The sequence below is a fragment of the Theobroma cacao genome, chromosome 10 (genome assembly GCF_000208745.1).
Source record: "Theobroma cacao cultivar B97-61/B2 chromosome 10, Criollo_cocoa_genome_V2, whole genome shotgun sequence".
Lineage (NCBI taxonomy): Eukaryota > Viridiplantae > Streptophyta > Magnoliopsida > Malvales > Malvaceae > Theobroma > Theobroma cacao.
In genome coordinates, this window is record NC_030859.1 from 21212641 (window position 1) to 21231855 (window position 19215).

Consider the following 19215-nt stretch of genomic DNA (forward strand, 5'->3'; position numbering starts at 1 on the left):
TGCCCATTCATGCAGAGATTTTCAGCTTTAAAAATTTATTTATCATATGGTATATATGATGTGCTATAGATATGATAGAATTACTTATATATATTGATAATGTATCGAATATAAACTTATATGATTGTGGATTTTTTTAATATGTTAATACTTAATGGTTATAACCATATTTTTATTATATATGTCAACTTGTAACCTATGCTATGAGTGGGTTCCACAACTTTGAATTGGTGTAATTGATAGATTAATCATCATTTGTTAAATGAGATGATATAGAAAAGGAATATTAATTGAAGTTGTTCCTTCTTTTTTTTTGTATTTATAATTTTGAAACGGGAAAGAATATGAAAATATCGTTTACGAAAAAAGATTCGATGAGTAATTATTTTATATATATATATATAATTCAAGTTTTAATTATTAGAGTTTTTTTTACATAAACGGGGATAGTTTTTTTTATCAATACACAAGATTTTTTTGAAAAATGATTTAATACTTTTGTTGATTAATTAATAATCCATAGAGACCTAAACATTTCGGATTCGAGTTTAGGTTAGCAACTCTGATTTGAATATGAAAACACTCAAACTCGAGTAACTTAAAAAATCTAATTTAATTTTGTAACTTGATCAACTCAAGAAATTGGATTACAATTAGCAAAAATAATGGGGGAGAAACCAATTAATCATGGCAGTCTTCTACCTAAGTAAGCATATTCCTTCCACATTCATCCCATACTTAGGTAGTGCATGAGCAGCTTCATTTCCTCCATCAGCAACCAATTGGAGAAGAGTGAGGATCAAAGCTTGTTAATGTCTTCACTACCCTCAATGCATCTGCTTCAAGGATAATTCTTTTGATCAATCCTATTTCCCAATGCACACTACTCCAAAGCTTTTACAACTGCAAGAGCCTTAAGGGTCTGTCACACATTTCACTTTGGCAGAATGAGCTGCAGCCAGACCATAGCCATCAACATATCACATAAACAACATCCGAACCTCCCACTTTGTCACTTGAAGGTGGTTCCCATTTTGCTTTGTCTCTTTGGGGGAGCAATCTGATCTTTACCTGTGCCTGCTTATACTCTTCCATGCAATTCCTAGCAAAATTTGCTGTTATGTGAGGACTTTTCCTCTAATCACCATGCAGTTTTCACCATTTCGACTGGACCATTTGATTTATTGTTTTTGTTTAAACAAGTTGAACTTTTTTTTTTTTAGCATTTGACTTATTAATTGATACATCATCTCTCTGTTGAAAGAGTTAAATTCGAACCCTTACTCGAATCCAGAAAAAAAAAAAGTTGAGCTAATTTACCATGTTGACCCAACTCAACTTACAGTCCTACTCACTCCCATTCAATACCCGGGCAACATCTTGACATTAAAGTCTCTGATGAAATCCCTGGGAAGACTCTTTCCTCTGCTGCTGCTGTGGGCCTTTGGAAAAATAATGCAGTTGAATTCTGCAAACAAAATCTAATTAGATTTTACTCCATACAGATCCTTAAAAGAGATGAAGGGCCCCCTCATAGGGACAGGGTAGCCTTCTGTTTCTATAGGATATGCATTTCTATTAAATTCTATTGCTAGATTACCTGATGACTTTCCCCTAAGCAGAAATGCATGGTGTTTGTCATAAACCCCATAACAGCAATGTCTCATGACATTAACGTCATACATGTGCAAGGATCCCATGCAATGTCTAGCCAGAAAAGTAAACCTTTGAAAATGTATTTTGGATTAATTATATATTTAGTATCTGACTTAAAATGAAATTCTCGATTTAATACTTAAAGTTTAAAAAATTGTAATTACATATTTGAAGTTTGCTTCCATCCATCAATTTACATACAAAATTAACACCGTAAATCAAATGAATGACGTACTCAATACATTCAATAAAATTACCACATTTGACATGTCGACATTCGTTTTTTGAGATAAGTGACACATTTTTCTAACACCGTAAATCAGATAAATGACGTACTCAAAACATTCAATAAAATTACCACACTTGATATGTCAACATTACATTTTTTGAGACACCCGACATGTTTTTCTTGAAATTTTTTTTTTTTTTTGAACAGATCATATAAATTCCAGTACTTAGTTATGCATTTTTCAATTTAAATACCAAATCGAAAATTAAACTTTAATTTGGATACTAAATATATGTGATTAAGATGTTGAAGTAGTGTTGCTACGTACTTCCAATAGTTACTGATAACCCATGAACCATCCATCATGTAATGTTCACAACTTCACATAAATTCCACAAGCATGATGGGCCAGGAATCAGAAGTTTCTGATGCATTCATAAACAAGTTTAACAATCAGGATTGGAGCTGGTTTAGACTGCAACTTTTCTTCCTAAACTTTCTGTACTACCAGATTCAAATTAAATGTAGTAGCAACCAAATCTTTTCACATAGATTGTGACAGCAACATACACTGATTTAGACCATTCAAAGACATAAAAAAACAATAACTGCATTTCGCACGGTCTCATCTTGTTCCAGCAGCAAGTAGTACTGACCCCCTGAGAACTTTGCAATCAGAACCTCCGAACAGTAACCTATATTGTTTTGTTGTAGGTACAGTAATCTTTTATTGTCTTCATTTGATGCTTGCTTTAGGAATGGAGGATGTGCATGGCCCAGCTGAGGTCATGAACGGAATGCCCTTAAATGTGGCCACACCCTTCTCATCTGTGAAAAGATGCTGCAGCACAGACAAATCCCACAGTCATACATGCAGAACCGGAAGCAAACGTATAGCAGGCCAATAACAAAACCGAAAGTGATGACAGAAACCAGACACATAGATCGAATCCCCAGATTCAGAAAAGTGCAATAATGAAGAACATGAATAGAGATAAACCATAGTTAAAATCATTAGCCATTTTCACAACCCGTGAAAAAGTATCACCGAGAATCCAAACGATGAGGTAAAAAGAATCCGCAAGCCAAAACATGGAAAACATACTGGTGTTATTTTCTCCAACTGCTTCTTCTTTGGATTTAGGACATCTTCTGGCTTTCCATCAATCCTGAATGAAAGAATAACAATTTTTTGCATGTGAGATACAAGTGATGATACCAGGAGAAAAAACTTCATCTCAAACAACAGAAACCTATCTCAAAGCCAAAATATGCGCAAACGGGAAATGGGGAAGATGCAAGACACAAGCACCATAATGGGAACAGAGCCATCTGCAGGTCTCTAAAATACGAGTGAACTAAACTAGCACCCCTTATGTCATAATGTGTGCATGAGATGCTGAATCAGTGGTCCTTAAGTAGACCCAACAGTGTCCTGATGACCTGAGAATAAGCTGAACAAGGACTGACCAAACATTAAGCAAGCTTAAGCAACAATGTCTATTAATGGCAATAAATAACTTTCATGTTCTTTCAAATAATCTCACACAAAAGCAAGGCTATGAAATGTTTGTGCAATAAAAATTTTAATTTCTATGCAACTCACAACATGCTTACCCTGAAAATGAAACGTGCTCGCCAGGTTTAGCCCCTTCTGGGGGAAGTAAAGGCTCTACGGCAGTGTGGTCTTCATTAGAAGCACAAAGCACCTGAAAAGGGGGAGATTACAAACATGAAAATAGATCAACATTAAGGCTTCAAATATATAAGAACACAAGTCACAAACTAGCTCTAGTTTCAGAGATTGCAAACTACCATAGTTTCTGCTGAAAGAAAAACAAAAATAGTATCTACAAATGTACACACACTTGATTTATCTTGCGACGAGTGTAAGCTCATTTAGGAATTCAATGGACTGACTTTAAGGGGATTGTTACAAAGAAAAGCAAACAGAATTCAAGAAATCACATCAAGTTTTATACACAAGTCCTGTTGTTGATTTCTTTTTCCCTTCTTTCTTTTGGCTTTGGCAATGGGGGAGGGGGCCCAGGGGACTCATTTGTTTTTGTAAGAGATATGTTTTATCCCAGGAATTGACATCCAGATTCCAGCCCAGAATTATTTTGTATACGAAATCCAATGGACACCAAATTTATCATCTATGGAGACCAGAAAATAGGTAAACGACTGCCAAATTTTTGAAACATAAAACAACAAGAGCATTAAATGTGACCCTTTTATTAGCTGCAAATTTGTAAATTGGAATAAGCATCCAATTGAGACTGTGGAAGAAATCAAAGTGATGGCAAGAACCTTGACACCTTCAATGAAAGCATCATCATCACTTTACCAAGACACACTCCTCGGTCAATTGCTTCTCACTTTACCTTACCCCAGGCCATGAAAGCATATTAAAAAAATAAATAAATGTTAAACTCATAAGACCCAATTACTGCACTAAAGCTTCACAAAAGGTAAGAAAAATCTATATTTGACAAATATACAAATGTTGGGAAAAAAAATTACCAGTCCCTCTGACATCACATCTCGTAGCTTTCCAGGTTTTACATTTGTAATCAGCACAACACGACGATTCTTCACAGGCACAAGCAAAAACCATAGAGAACATCAAAATGTAAGGTCCAAAACTCAATGAACCAAAAAATATGAAGATAAAAGCTAAAAATCAAATAAATGAAAATCTACATAAGAGCTAACTAAAAGAAATACCGTTAACTGTTCTGGACTGCAATACTTTGCCAATCCACTAACCACCTGTCGCAATTTAGCCTCTCCAACATCAATCTCCTCAACCAGTAGACTGCATTGTTAATAAACAAAAACATCATTCCACCAATTTTGCTTCTAGACAGCCGTGCAGAAAAATTAGATAAACTCAACCATTATGATACTAAGGTCCTTGAAAGTAAAAAACTAGACAAGTCTGTCAACATACCTATCAGCAGATGGATGCTTCCATGCTTTGCAAATAAGACCAACCTGTATATTTAGTAAACTGACACTGAGTTCTTTGTCTTTATCAGATGCTTCTGTTTCAGGTGCTTTCTTCTTCTCTTGAACAGCTTCCTTATCTCCCTTAGCCTTTTTCTTCAAATTCCCAAATAGCAAAGCAAAGAGGAGTTGTCAAAGAATTTTACCGGCATGAGAATCTAGATAAAGTCTAGGCATTGATCACAATTCCAGTGTATGGCAATGGAAACCCCTACCCGCAAAAAAGCACCATTAATGTATGAATTTGTAACTTTCCTACATCTAAACCTCGAAAGAAACTAGTACCTCCTTCTATTTATATAGGATGTTTGATAATCAATTAATCATAAAAAGGCAGCAAAACAATTCTCTTATACAAATTTTCTTATTGCATAAAAACTTAATAATCAAACATAAGGACTTGTCATTATGAGTGTTATTTAAGCAAGAAATGACTCAAATAAGTTTGTTCAAATGCTGAAGCAATTGCCCAGTGGATAACATCAAGAATATACACTGGAATAGACAAGAAGGGGGAAAATGGTACCCCAGAATCACTTTTCTTTGCATTTACTTCTGCTACTGACTTGTCAGCAATTTTTGTGCTTTGAACAGTCTTTTTAGCGTTTAAATCTATCTCTGGCTTAGCTGCAGCTTTTGCTCTCTGCAACCGAATCAACAAAAGAATAATAAGGACTCAAATGCTTGCCAAATTTTAAAAGTAATTAACAACCTTCTATAGTAAAAATAAATGGCAGGTTGAGGGGTTGGGGGAATGGAGGAGTGGTTAGGAAGGTGAAGAGGTCAAGACCCCTCTTTTCAACAAACATAACATCACATTTCACTTGAACTGAAATTTTTCATTCCTATTCACTTCAAAATCATCTATTATGTTCCAGCACAAAATTAGAAACAATTAGAAACAAAGATCGTGGATACAAAGCAAATAATTTACAGATAACTTACCTGAGGCTCAAAACCAGGCTTCTCCAGCAATATTTTCTGAAAAAGTGCACCAAGATCCTCTTTGCTCTGCAAGAATGATTAAAAAGGGTTTCTAAGCAAAGGTAACAAGGGTAGGAATTTAAATTTCTGAAGAGACCACAAATTGGGAACACCCCTCTCAGGCCCTAAATATCATCTTATAAAACTTGCAATGTGTTTTGATAAATTTGTCTAAAATAATTGATAACTTTTAACCAAGAGCACTAAAAAAGTCAATGTTGAGGCCATACCAAATGATAGCCACAACCTAACTCCAAAAATGAGGTTCCAAGTTTCAATCCCCACTCCCCAACTTGATTATAAAACAGGCCACTAAAAGTCAGAGGATAAATTGAAGATACATATTCATGATATAAATGTCGCTAAGAGTGTAGTGTCGACTTGGCATCAAAATTATAACATCATATAATTCTCAGTGGCTAAAAATATTGTTGATGAAATATTAAAAGCTTAAGCTAAACTATAGGATGGATTAAACCTCAAGAAAGTAAATAGCTGAGGCTGTCCCAAGTGATACCAAGCTGTGTTCAATTACTAAAGCCAGATTTCAGATTCCTGCATTAAGCTGCAAATAGCTTTTTCTATGTTTCTCCAAAAAAAAAGAATGCAAAAAATGCAGGAAAAACGAAATGATGCCCAGAAACAAGCTACTACAAGTATCCATTAGGTAGCCAGAATCCACCATTTTCTTCCCATTTTCTTGCATATAACTGAGTTCGCCTGACAACCGGGGACTTATGTCTCTACTTACAAGTCATGGATAGATGCAGCACTGTAAATTTGACATCTGATAACTAAGACCTCATTAGAACAATTTTATCTAATTTCTTTATGTCCACAATTCGAATGTTTGTTTTTTTCAATCTTCTGAAATATGAGATACCAGGCATTCAAGTAGATAAATCTTCTTGGACTAGGTGTTGGTGAGTTTGCTATTGCAGTTGGAAAGCAGCCAGAGGATAAACATTATAGTGTAAAGCATACAGTGAAATCCTACCTTAAAATGCACCTCCTGATACCTCTATTCATACAATTTAGTCTGCTAGCAGGTTGCAGCCAGAACATGGCCAGCAGATCCACACAGGTTCAAAAGAGCCACACCCCTTAACATTTATTTTGGGTGAAAACATTCATTCTTTTTGCATCTAAACAAAGCTATTGTAACTATAAATACTTTGCTTTCCCAAAAGCAATTGAAAAAACCCAACATATTTTAAATTCAAAAAAACAGAAAATGTCTCTACCTGGATGTAATCCATCCATCGCATCACATGTGGCAATTTATCCTTCTCGGAATTTGAAAGGCCAATCTGACAGCAAACAAGTATACCAAGCAATTAGGCTTTCAATATCCCACTAAGGAATCACACCAAATTTTCCTCATCAAGTATAACAGCAATTTGGAACTAATAGCCTGTTTGGCCTGGCTTTTTTCTAACTTAAAAGCTATTATGAAGCTCTTATGAAAAATAATAACTTTTAAAATTAAGTTAAAGTTGTTTGATAAATTTTTTTATAAGTTATAATTTTTATTAAAATTATCATAGAAGGTATTTCTTTTTTTTAAGAGAGTAATATTGTAATTATTTTTAACAAATGAGGATATTTTTGAAACAAAAATAAATTTTTTTTTGTATTTTTAAAAGAAGAGAAGAAAAAGCTCCTCATTGGAGCTTTTTTTTTAACTCTTTTTTTAAAAATTTTGTTCTTAAAAAAAACTGTTTTTTTTTTAAGAGCTTCTCAAAAGATCATATTTGGTCTGACTTTTACTTTTAAGAGGTAGATAAGCTGAAAAAAAGCTAGGCCAAACATGCACTAAGATCCTCACTCTGTGAAACACACTGAAAGTTTGAAATATATATATCAAATGCATACCACTGAATTATGAACCGCTGAAAAGACAATAACATCAGCTTCTGAGGGTGTAAATCCATTGCCCAAAAGTACAGACTTTTGAGCCAAGTCAGCATTCAATTCATTTAAAACACCATGGCATGCCTTAGAATCTTTAGGAAAGCTCTCTGCGAAAGCTATCCATTTCATCACCTGCAATCAAAAATTCAAAATTTGACTTTTCAGATTAAGAATTAAAAGAGAACCTGTTCCGCAAGAGAAAGCTTAGCCGAGAAAAATTCCAACTCATGTAAGGGGCAAATCATTTCATCAATGACCTCAGTAATTTATAGCAAGTGGCAAATCATTTCACAAGTGATTTATACAGGTACAGTTTTCTCAATGACCTCAGTAACACTGCTCTAGGTGTTAAGTTACATAAAGATGAATGCTTTCATGCAAAAAGGCTAATTACACATTACCTCATCATTGTTTTTTGGTGATTCCTTCCCAGATGACTTCAAAATGTTTAAGTACAAGTTCTTAATATCATTCCCTGGCACTTCACTTGAAAAAGCCTTCTGCAAAATTTAGCAGGAACATAATATAGCCAGCAAAATTGCCACATAATAAAAAAACCAGATAAATTAAGTATAGCTCACAAGATTGCAAATGTAAGAAGAATTTTTCAAAATTGCTTAGTTATTTACAAATTCGAATACAGAAAAACCTTTTCCCTCCTTTACATTTAATAAAAGCCCATTAACAGCTTCCTAAGCAGCACTCAACAACCAAAGCTAACATAAGAATAACTGAATTGAAGTAGAACCCATCACATAAAAACAAGTCAAACACAATAAAAACAACTTTTTTAAGCAAAAATGAAAGAGATTTGTCATAAACCTCACAAAGGTATACAGATAGAAAATGACATGCAAACATGAAAATGGATGAAAATAAAAAATGGGGTGATGCTTATTTTGCTTACAGGATCCAAAGAGAAGTGTTTGCAAATAGATGATACTATCAACTGCCTCCTTTTGGGATCATTGTTTCCACTGGTTGCCATGGGTTTTACTTTTTCTTCCTTTCCCTTTGAACTTTGAAGTCTAATTTCTCTTCCTGCACTCAGCAGTTTAAGGGACTGCTACTCTATACCAAGATTTATAGGGTTTTTGTGCTTGAAAGCCTGATGACATAGTTGGACTCAGCCTGCTTTGATGACAGCTGGGTCTGAGTGCACATGCTGTTGGGTTTTGAGTTGACTAGGCTTAGCCTAATGAACTTTAAACTTGTGAAAGATATATTAGAGCATTTTGAGCCCATATATCACCTTAGTGGACATGGACTTTGCTTTGAAATTCTTTCCTTGCAATATGTTCCTTAAATTATTGTTTACAAGAAGATTCATTTGTAATCTTTTTGCAAAGGAAGTTGACAAGATTGATCAAATAGGAATGTTTAGATAACAATAAAGTAAGAAAATAAAAGAAAAGGATATGATTATCCTGTTTATGTAGGTGTAATTATAAATATAAAATATCAAGACCATATCGTTAATCAAAGAGAAAAATAAACTATCCCGACATTTGATTTGTTTTACGAGTCATGACATTGCCAAACAACAAGGGCGCCTTTGAACGAGGAATTTCAAGAACAAAAATTTCATTTTGGAAAGAGAATTTCAAAGTTATAAAATAAAATTACCTTTTGTTTGACAAGATTAAAAAATTAGAGGGAGGAAGAGAGTGACAAAAAGTACCATCTTACATGCACATGTAGAGTGTAGACATACCACATATGATATTGATAGGCCAGATTCATTCATTCTTGGATCCCAAAAATTATTTGGGAGCAAGCTTTTATCTCTATGTACTTATGTTGTACCATTATGTAACAAAAAAGAAAGTTAGTACCATTTGAGAGTAAATTTCTACCATTCAAACAAACCTTCAAACTCGAATTTAGATCCAAGTAAACTCTTAACCACTGTAAGATTCAACACCATCCAATCTTTTTTTTTTTCACCTAACTTGTAATTTAACGAGCTATCAAAGTCACGTGACAATTGATGTGACTAAATACGTTAATTTTATTTTTTATCACGTCAACTTATCAAATCATATGCCATTTAGATAAAAAAAAAATTTATCAGTAATAAATCTAAAGACAATTAAATTTTTATTAGAGTTAAAGGTTTATCGGACCTAAATCAAATCCGTTTAAATGTAATAAAAAGTGAAAAGTTTAACTGAATAAATGAGCATAGTACAAGAACATTTTTTAGGGTTTATGTCTTCTGTGATATGATATATTGATTAGCATTAAATTTGGAATAAGGAGAACCAAATAATGAATGTAGAAAAAAACAAAAGAAAATATATGAAAGTAGGGTTTATTTGGCCCAAAAATTCCCGCCGACCACCATGGATTGACCAATGCAAATTAAAAAGAGGTAAAAACAAAAGGAAGAAAACAAAACAAGCATGGAAGAAGGTGTGTCCTTTTGCTGCCTGTCTTTATTTTCCCCTGGGGATAGCCAAAATTAAAGTACTTGGATTTCTCACTTATTAAACCTTGAAGGAACAGAAACCCTAAAACACCATTGACAGATTGTTAGAATTTTGCCCCCTTGCCTCACATGGAAATCCACTTTCACTCTCTGACTTTGACTCTTGTCACTCTCCTCCTCTCCATATATTTTTTTTATTTTTTACTTTTTTTTAATAAATATCACTTTAACGAATGTGAATAAACACATGTTAACGGCACCCGTCAACGTCTATTAATAAAATTTGGATTCAATTAACGAGCGTTTATAGATGTAATTTACATATAAGCAACTCGAACTTAATTCAAATGATAAAGAATTAGGTTTTCGGGTTTTGATAGGGTTTCGATTTGAGTTGTAATTAGTACTTCTCATTGTGTAAGAAAATATACATAAATAGTAAGTATAAATTTTAAAAATTTGTCCTTTTTATTGATAATTCTAAAAGAAAGAAAACCCATTTGTAGGAGGATGTGCAGATGACAGTAACAGGTCAAGAAAGAAATTCTATGGATTGAAATGTGTAATGCAGAAGAGCAGAAGAGTAGATTCCTCTGCTTTAGCATAAATTCCAAACTTGTTACCAGAGTCGACCACATATCTGGAAGTTATACTAAATATATACATGCTTCAAGACAAAAGTATGCTAGCTAGAGAAGATATGAACAAACCCACCTCGACGCCATCTTGGCCCTCACTCCAAGCTTTCTCTCTAATCTATGTATGATCAAGTTAGATTGGTAATTCGTGTTTTCGGATTATAATAGCGTGTGTTTAATGTCACAAATTTCACATTAATAAAAAATGTGATACGTTTTGGATATATAAATATGTGTTTTTCATCACTTATTAGGTATATATTTTTGAGTTGAAAATATGAGCTCATAATTTATAAATTTACTTAAACTCTAACTCATGATAAGTGGTATTAGAATAGACCCAGATCTTCACCGATATAAACCCCCATAAGAAATGTATCGAGAGGCAAGCATATCTTTTTGATTGAGAATATGGACTCGTGATTTATAAACTTATTTAAATTTTATTTTCAACCAGTGCAATTGAAGCATTGTACAATTGGGTAGGGTAGTATGTCAAGGATCTCATATCAATAAGAGATGGGGTAAGTCTTGGGTATATAAACATGAGTCTTTTCACCACCTATTATATATATCTTTTGGGTTGAGAATATAAACTCGTGATTTTATAGGCTTAGTTAAACTTTATTTTTAGAGTTTAAGGTTACACAAGGTTGGACTTTAAGTTTCAACCCATGACATTTAAGTTGAGAATGAAAAATTATACAAGTAAATATAATATATGACACGATATATAGATACTTTTATTACACATATATGATACAATTAACACATTTATTAAATAAGTCGAATTAAATTTTATACGATACGATTATGACACTATAAACTCATTTTTAAAATACGATTAACTTGTTTAAATGGACTTCATAAACAAAGTTAAATAGATCATATTATACTAATTGACAAGATAACACGATTAACGAAACACGTTAAACATGTTATATGAGAGTTAATAAGATTTAACCTATTTAAGACACGAAATTATCATGTCATATTCGATATCTTTAACACAATATGTGAACATAAGTTTCATATTTAAATATTAAAAATATTTTTTTTACTTTTCCTTTGTAGTTACTAAAAATGTTCATCGATGATCTCTAATTATATTCATTAATCATTTATTCAAATTATACTTAAAATTCAGATATAACAAAAATAATTGATCATCCATTTGTCTTAAAAAGAAACACATAAATCAATGTTACCAACCCAACTCCCACACTTAACTAAATCAAAGTAAAAAAAAAAAAAAACAGTGAATTCTCCATCCACCATATGAAATCATTAGGGTTCGTATTTTGATAAAAAAAAGAATTCTCTTTTGACAAATGGGGGGTGACAATGAATTTACCCACACAAAAACAGAAGAGAAGTTTCCTCAATCAAGGTTAAAAAGTGAGCCTAGATAGGGCATGTGAATGTGCATTTAAAGCAAAGCCAAAGCAGAACAGTTATGATTATGGAATTGAGGAACTGAGGAGGAAGGATGGGGGCAGGAGAAGAGGAGAGGACCCTTTATTTATTTATTTATTTTGTTGTTTTTCTCTGTTTTTTGTTGAATGGAACCTAAGAAAAGCTTAAAAGCAAAAGTTGAGTCCCTCTCCAAACAGCCCCTCCTGCTGCTGCTGCAGTCTGTAACCCCCCAGCAGCACCAGCAGCAGCAGCTGCTCACAATACCCTCCCCTTTATTGCACTACCCACCAAGCCACCTGTCTGCTTTTATTGCCTTTTGCTTTCTCATTCCTCCTTTTTCCAGCATCCTTACATTTTTTGTTTCCCCATTATCCCATGCTGCCCTTTCCTTTCCTTCAATTCACCTCTACTGCCATCACTACCCCTTTTTCTGGTCCCATTTAGAGGACAGCGGCCAACTTTTAATCATCAAATTTTTTTTTCAAAAAACTTGAATTGGAAAAGGATGTAATAATCATAATGGTCATACTAGTTGTAAAGGATCATTTTATTTAAGTCTCGATTTCGATTTTTTGTATGATTTATAAGACGAGAGATGACGGTCTCTTATTATATAATCTTATATAGTTAAAGAGTACTAAAGTTACATCTTATTTCAATGAATCATAAATCATCATATTATTTGTCAACTACTGCATTAAAGAGTGTTTGAGATAGTCGTTAGGGAAATCCAAAGTTTATTAATCTAAGTAGTAGACATAAATCATAATGTTTGCCTGATACTAATTAATAATAACTATATGGCATCACCTTTTTCATGTATAAGATGCAAAATGTTTTGATTTAATTGGGTGCAATTAATTTTAATGATAAGGAGAGCATGGTGGGAAATCATGAATAAAGTTTAATCATTGTCCCAAACTTTTGAATTGAATTTTTCACATTTAACATGGTAATACCTGATTTCAGTTTTTTTGTAATGATGAATACTTAATGCATGTGGGGGGACCTTTAATAAATGATTTCTTTTTTTTTGTCTTGTTATAGTGTAGAATGGGATGGATTCAAATAGAAAAGGCTAATTTAGTAGCCCAATATGCCTTCATGTTTTTTGAGTTTTATTTAGGTAGTTGAGAGTACATGAGGTTAAATAGCTCCATTTGTTTGCCATTAATTTTATTTATATTGCAATACTATATAAGCTCTTGATCTTTTCTTATTTATTCAAATATCCCTATCTTATTATTTGTAGCCAGATAACTTATGGTATTGACGAAATAATGATACGTTTGTTACATGACTTTAACGGTTGTTTGGTTCTTGACCAACTAGCATTTTCTGTACACATGGATATTGATGTGAATTTTTTTTACATAACAAAATTAGTTAAATGAGGTGTTTTATCTTTTAAGTATGATCATTTCAATTAATCAATTTTGTCATATTAAAAAAACCGTACCATCTTTTATAATTGCGAAAAATGTGAGTCGATCATGAGCGTACTTATGATTGTGAAGGTCACATGTGTTGTGTGACATTGTTTTGTAATACAAAGCATTGAGTCGAACTCTTTTTTAATGTCAAGGTAATGACTTCTCAAGCAGAATAGAAGAATAAAAGTCATAAAATATAAATTTGTTTTTAGATGTAATAAAAAGATACAAATTTTTAAAAAAAGTTTTGAAATAATTATGAGATTTATTTAGCATTCTAACATTGTCCTTATTTTTACAATTTAAGAGACATAAAATTTCTTGACCATTATTTTATATATCATCAATAGAGTTTTATAAATGAAATTAAAATATTAACTTTTTTTTAAAATATCATCTAATAAAATATGTGACAACTCTCTAATCTCGTCGATGAAGTTTAAAACGACCCCGATCAAGTATCGGAAAATTTTCCAAATAATAAATTGATCTAGCATTACTTGATTGGGAAGAAACACACATTGATGTTGGCAGTTAAATACCGGAAAAACAAAACATATGATCGGTCCTTTCCCTGCAAAAATTCCTACAACTACCAGTTTAGGGCAACCTTCAGATTTTGGTTTGGTCCGTTACAAATGGCGTATCCGTAATTCCCCGCGAAATATAGGGTCGATTGCTGTACTACTTTTCCTCGTTACAAGACCAAGCTTCCCCACCCATACCATGTACCACCTCAAAAGCATCACTGACAATGACTACGTGTCTGCCACGTAGGATTTTCATCCACCTGTTAGATTTCTCCACGTTGCCTCATCTTCCTTTCATTAAATTGCCCCCACCCACTACAGGGGCCCACTATCCTCTCTTTCCCGTTATTTAATTAAAAAAAACTAAAAAATAAATAAATAAATTTCTTTTTATTAATTACGAACAAAGCCATTCTTCTTCTGTTCCTCACTTCTCTTTCTCTCTCTCTCTCTCTCTCTTACCAAAAAACAGAACAAAGCCAAAGCCTTTCTTACTCTTACTCTCTCCTCTCTCTCCACGACTCTTCCGTTTTTCCGGAGACTCTAACCGGAACTGCACCACCGGTGGAGCTCTCAGTAATGGGTTTTCCTTGAAATGTTTGAAACTTGAAAGAAACCAAACATTTTTCCCTCTACCTTTCAGTTAATAGTTCTCAGATTTAGTTTTCAAAAAACTCCATTCTCTCTTGTTCTTAAACCTCAAAAATCTTAGCTTTTTGAAGAGTGTTTCTTGTTCCCCTCCCATATTTCTCCTCTGGGTTCCTTTTTGTTCCCTACTGCTTTACTTTGCCAAAAGAATCTCCTTGTTTTAAGCCACATTTTTGGCTTCTCCAACTTTCTTTCTTTGCAACTGTCAACCTTTTGTTCTGTGAAGCTAAATGAAAATGGAGTTTTTGAAATGCTGAATAGGAAGAAGAAGATGAAGGTGAAAAGTCTTTTAACTTTACTTCTATTTTGGCTGGTTCTTTTGGTTGCTGCTTCTTTTCCAGTGAGATCTTTGAGCCCATCTTTGAACGATGACGTTTTGGGGCTAATAGTCTTCAAAGCAGACATTCTAGATCCAAACCAAAAGCTTTTATCTTGGAATGAAGATGATGACACTCCTTGTAACTGGTTTGGTGTCAAATGTAACCCAAGGTTGAACCGGGTTACTGAGCTCAACCTTGACGGGTTCTCTCTTTCGGGTCGGATCGGCCGTGGCCTTTTGCAGTTGGAGTTCTTAAGGAAACTTTCTTTAGCAAAGAACAATCTCACTGGAAGTATAAGCCCCAACTTGGCAAAGCTTGAAAGTCTCAGAATCATTGACTTGAGTGAGAATTCTCTTTCAGGTTCTATTCCTGATGATTTTTTTAAACAATGTGGGTCTGTGAGGTCCATTTCTTTAGCTAACAACCGGTTTTCGGGTAAGATTCCTGGGAGTTTAGGCTCTTGTGCTACTCTCGCTGCTATTAACTTGTCCAGGAATCAGTTTTCAGGGTCATTGCCTGGTGGGATTTGGGCTTTGAGTGGTTTAAGGTCATTGGATTTGTCTGAAAACTTGTTAGAAGGAGAGATTCCAAAAGGGATTGAGGCTTTGAATAATTTGAGATCCATTAATTTGGGTAAGAATAGGTTCTCTGGGCAGGTTCCTGATGGGGTTGGAAGTTGTTTGTTGTTGAGATCGATTGATCTTAGCATGAATTTGCTTTCTGGGTCAGTTCCACAGACAATGCGGAAGCTTAGCTTGTGTAGTTATTTGAATTTGAGTATGAATTCGTTTGTTGGTGAGGTTCCTGAATGGATAGGAGAAATGAAAAGTCTTGAGACTTTGGATTTCTCTATGAATAAGTTTTCTGGTCAGGTTCCTAATTCTATAGGAAATCTTAAGTTTTTGAAGGTGTTAAATTTCTCTGCTAACGGTTTAACTGGAAGCTTGCCTGCATCTATGGGAAACAATGTGAATCTTTTGGCATTGGATTTTAGCCAAAATTTGATGACTGGTGACCTTCCTGCGTGGATTTTCAAATCAGGTTTGAATCAAGTTTCACTTTCGGAGAAAAAGCTTGGTGCAAATGTGGATAATCCCATTTCAACTTCACCAGGAACCTCCCTTCAAAAGATTCAAGTCTTGGATTTATCTCACAATTCGTTTTCTGGGGAAATAACATCTGATGTTGGGGCTTTAAGCGGCTTGCAGCTCTTGAATCTGTCAAGGAACTCCATCATTGGGCGTATTCCAGGAACTGTTGGAGAGTTGAAGGCGTTGGCTGTTCTTGATTTGAGTCAAAATCAGCTTAATGGAAGCATTCCTATGGAAATTGGAGGAGCTTACTCCTTGAAGGATCTGAGGCTCAATGAGAATTTTCTAGAAGGGAAAATTCCTATGTCAATCGAGAATTGTACTTTGCTAATGTCTTTGTAAGTTTCTCCTTGTCTTTAATATGATTTGTGCTTTTTAACTTCTCTTTCAATTTTAGGTAGGCTGTCTGCATTGATCTACATGTAGTTAGGTCAATTTGTAGTTTTTTTAATGCTCAGAGTGTGTTATTATACTCAATTAGTACCTTGATATTTTGATAACTTAATTTATAGTCATAGAGTTACCTTCAAAGCGAAGATGAGTTTTGGTGGGTAAGCTTTGATCTATTTGCTCAAAGGTTTTATGAGTTCTGGATTATGTTTCTTCGACATAATTAATTTAAATTTGAAATCTCCATTTTTGTGGTCTGGTTTTCTGTTGCACTGGTATTTTATTGGTGTTTGATATAAAAAACATGTGGAAAGCTTTTCCTGCAATGATGCGTTGATGTGTCATACATTCTCTCGATCGCACATCTGTGTGGAAAATTTGGTTGCTGCACGTGTCTGTTGGGTCTTCTTTCCTTTTGGACTGTTCATATATGTGATTGTAGAGTTATATGCTACTTAAGAACTAATTAAGTTTGAATTTGTTGACATCAGGGCTTCAGAAACATATTTACCTCTAAATCTAGAAACAGGAGAATGTCCAAATTTGTTGTCGTTGAATGCTTTAGTATTCAGCTGTCAATTTTACATCAGATTCAATATTGCTGAAAGGACGTGGTACATCATTCTAACTTTCTTTTCCATTTTCTTTTGTTGTTGAATTGTGTAGGATCATATCTCAAAACAACCTGAGTGGCACGATACCTGCAGCAATTGGAAAACTGAGCAACCTACAAAATGTGGATTTGTCTGTCAACGGCCTTGTAGGAACCTTACCCAAGCAATTGGCCAATCTTCCCAACCTCTTGTCCTTCAACATTTCTCACAACAATTTACAAGGAGAACTGCCTGCTGGTGGATTTTTTAACACCATATCACCCACAGCTGTCTCTGGCAATCCCTCACTTTGTGGATCTGCGGTTAACAAATCTTGCCCTGCTGTTCTCCCTAAACCCATTGTCCTAAATCCTAACTCCTCTTCTGACTCCATTTCTGGTGATTTACCTCCAAATGTTGGTCACAAAAGGATAATTCTCAGTATCTCTGCCCTGATTGCTATTGGTGCAGCTGCGGTCATTGTTGTTGGAGTGATTGCCATCACTGTCCTTAATCTACGTGTCAGGTCATCAACATCCCGGTCTGCTGCAGCCCTCACTTTATATGCTGGGGACGACTTTAGCCGTTCCCCGACTACAGATGCCAATTCTGGCAAACTTGTCATGTTTTCTGGTGAGCCTGACTTTAGTACAGGAGCACATGCTCTGCTTAACAAGGATTGTGAGCTTGGGCGTGGTGGGTTTGGAGCAGTGTATCGAACAGTTTTGCGAGATGGGCGCTCGGTGGCAATCAAGAAGCTCACTGTCTCAAGTCTTGTCAAGTCACAAGAAGAATTTGAAAGGGAAGTTAAAAAACTAGGGAAAATAAGGCACCCTAATCTTGTGGCTCTTGAAGGCTATTACTGGACTCCCTCGCTGCAGCTTCTCATTTATGAATTTGTGTCTGGTGGAAGTTTGTACAAACATCTCCATGAAGGATCAGGTGGAAATTATCTTTCGTGGAATGACAGGTTCAGTATCATTCTAGGGACAGCGAAAAGTTTGGCTCACTTGCACCAATCAAACATTATTCATTACAATATAAAGTCAAGCAATGTCCTTATTGATGGCTCAGGTGAACCTAAAGTGGGAGATTTTGGCCTAGCAAGGTTGTTGCCTATGCTAGACCGCTATGTTTTAAGCAGCAAGATTCAGAGTGCTCTCGGCTACATGGCACCTGAGTTTGCCTGCCGAACAGTGAAAATTACTGAGAAATGTGATGTGTATGGATTTGGCATTTTGATTTTGGAAGTGGTTACTGGGAAGAGGCCTGTTGAGTACATGGAAGATGATGTGGTGGTGCTTTGTGACATGGTCCGAGGAGCACTGGAAGAAGGCAGGGTGGACGAATGTGTTGATGGAAGGCTGCAAGGAAAATTCCCAGCCGAGGAGGCAATTCCAGTGATGAAACTAGGCTTGATCTGCACGTCACAAGTACCATCAAATCGGCCAGATATGGGAGAAGTAGTTAATATATTGGAATTGATCAGATGCCCCTCAGAAGGCCAAGAGGATATGGGATGAGTTTTAACTAATACTTTAAGGAATTGAAAGATTTATAAGGGGTTATCCGGCGAAGAAGAATCCGGTTTGTTCATTCGATCAAAGAGAAGAAATATTTGTTTGTTGGAATCGTTTTTTTCCCTTTTGTTGTATTGTTTCTTCACTTTTTGATTTTCCAGTTCACCTTTGTGATTTCTTCTCTATGTTATAGTTAGGTTGCCGGATTCTTTTTCACCGGGTTCCATTTTGGGACCCCTTTGGATATTGTTACCAAGTTACTAATCTGCAGTCTTTTGCAATTTTTGTTCCCTTGGCATTGTTTCATATGATGAACTGATAGTATCATTAGGTTCTATATGATAGCCAGTAACCAAATTGAGCTGGGAACTGAGCTCTGTTCCATTGCACAACAGAAGGCATTCTTTACA

At 34.7% G+C, this 19215-nt stretch overlaps 2 protein-coding genes across 2 annotated transcripts; one reads left to right on the forward strand and one right to left on the reverse strand.

The window, feature by feature from the left end:
• LOC18587449 (aminoacyl tRNA synthase complex-interacting multifunctional protein 1) lies at window positions 2290-8874 on the reverse strand. The gene is made up of 12 exons (XM_007011220.2): window positions 8703-8874; window positions 8197-8295; window positions 7757-7927; window positions 7126-7191; window positions 5843-5908; window positions 5424-5540; window positions 4842-4993; window positions 4616-4706; window positions 4412-4480; window positions 3503-3594; window positions 2991-3054; window positions 2290-2726 (listed from the first exon to the last, which is right to left on the reverse strand). The coding sequence occupies exons 1-12, from the start codon at window positions 8781-8783 to the stop codon at window positions 2622-2624; spliced, it is 1173 nt and encodes a 390-aa protein (XP_007011282.2). The 5' UTR covers window positions 8784-8874; the 3' UTR covers window positions 2290-2621.
• On the forward strand, window positions 14682-19096 carry LOC18587450 (probable LRR receptor-like serine/threonine-protein kinase IRK). Its single transcript, XM_007011226.2, has 2 exons — window positions 14682-16640; window positions 17359-19096. The coding sequence occupies exons 1-2, from the start codon at window positions 15142-15144 to the stop codon at window positions 18806-18808; spliced, it is 2949 nt and encodes a 982-aa protein (XP_007011288.2). The 5' UTR covers window positions 14682-15141; the 3' UTR covers window positions 18809-19096.

Bases quoted from the DNA above. Each gene is read 5' to 3' on its own strand.
- LOC18587449 (XM_007011220.2), bottom strand. From the start codon at position 8,783: ATGGCAACCAGTGGAAACAATGATCCCAAAAGGAGGCAGTTGATAGTA. The intron at 7,192-7,756 runs GTATGCATTTGA...GTTTGCTGTCAG, and splicing joins CAGCGGTTCATAATTCAGTG to ATTGGCCTTTCAAATTCCGA. The intron at 4,481-4,615 runs GTATTTCTTTTA...GTGCCTGTGAAG, and splicing joins GCAGTCCAGAACAGTTAACG to AATCGTCGTGTTGTGCTGAT.
- LOC18587450 (XM_007011226.2), top strand. From the start codon at position 15,142: ATGCTGAATAGGAAGAAGAAGATGAAGGTGAAAAGTCTTTTAACTTTA. The intron at 16,641-17,358 runs GTAAGTTTCTCC...TGAATTGTGTAG, and splicing joins TGTACTTTGCTAATGTCTTT to GATCATATCTCAAAACAACC.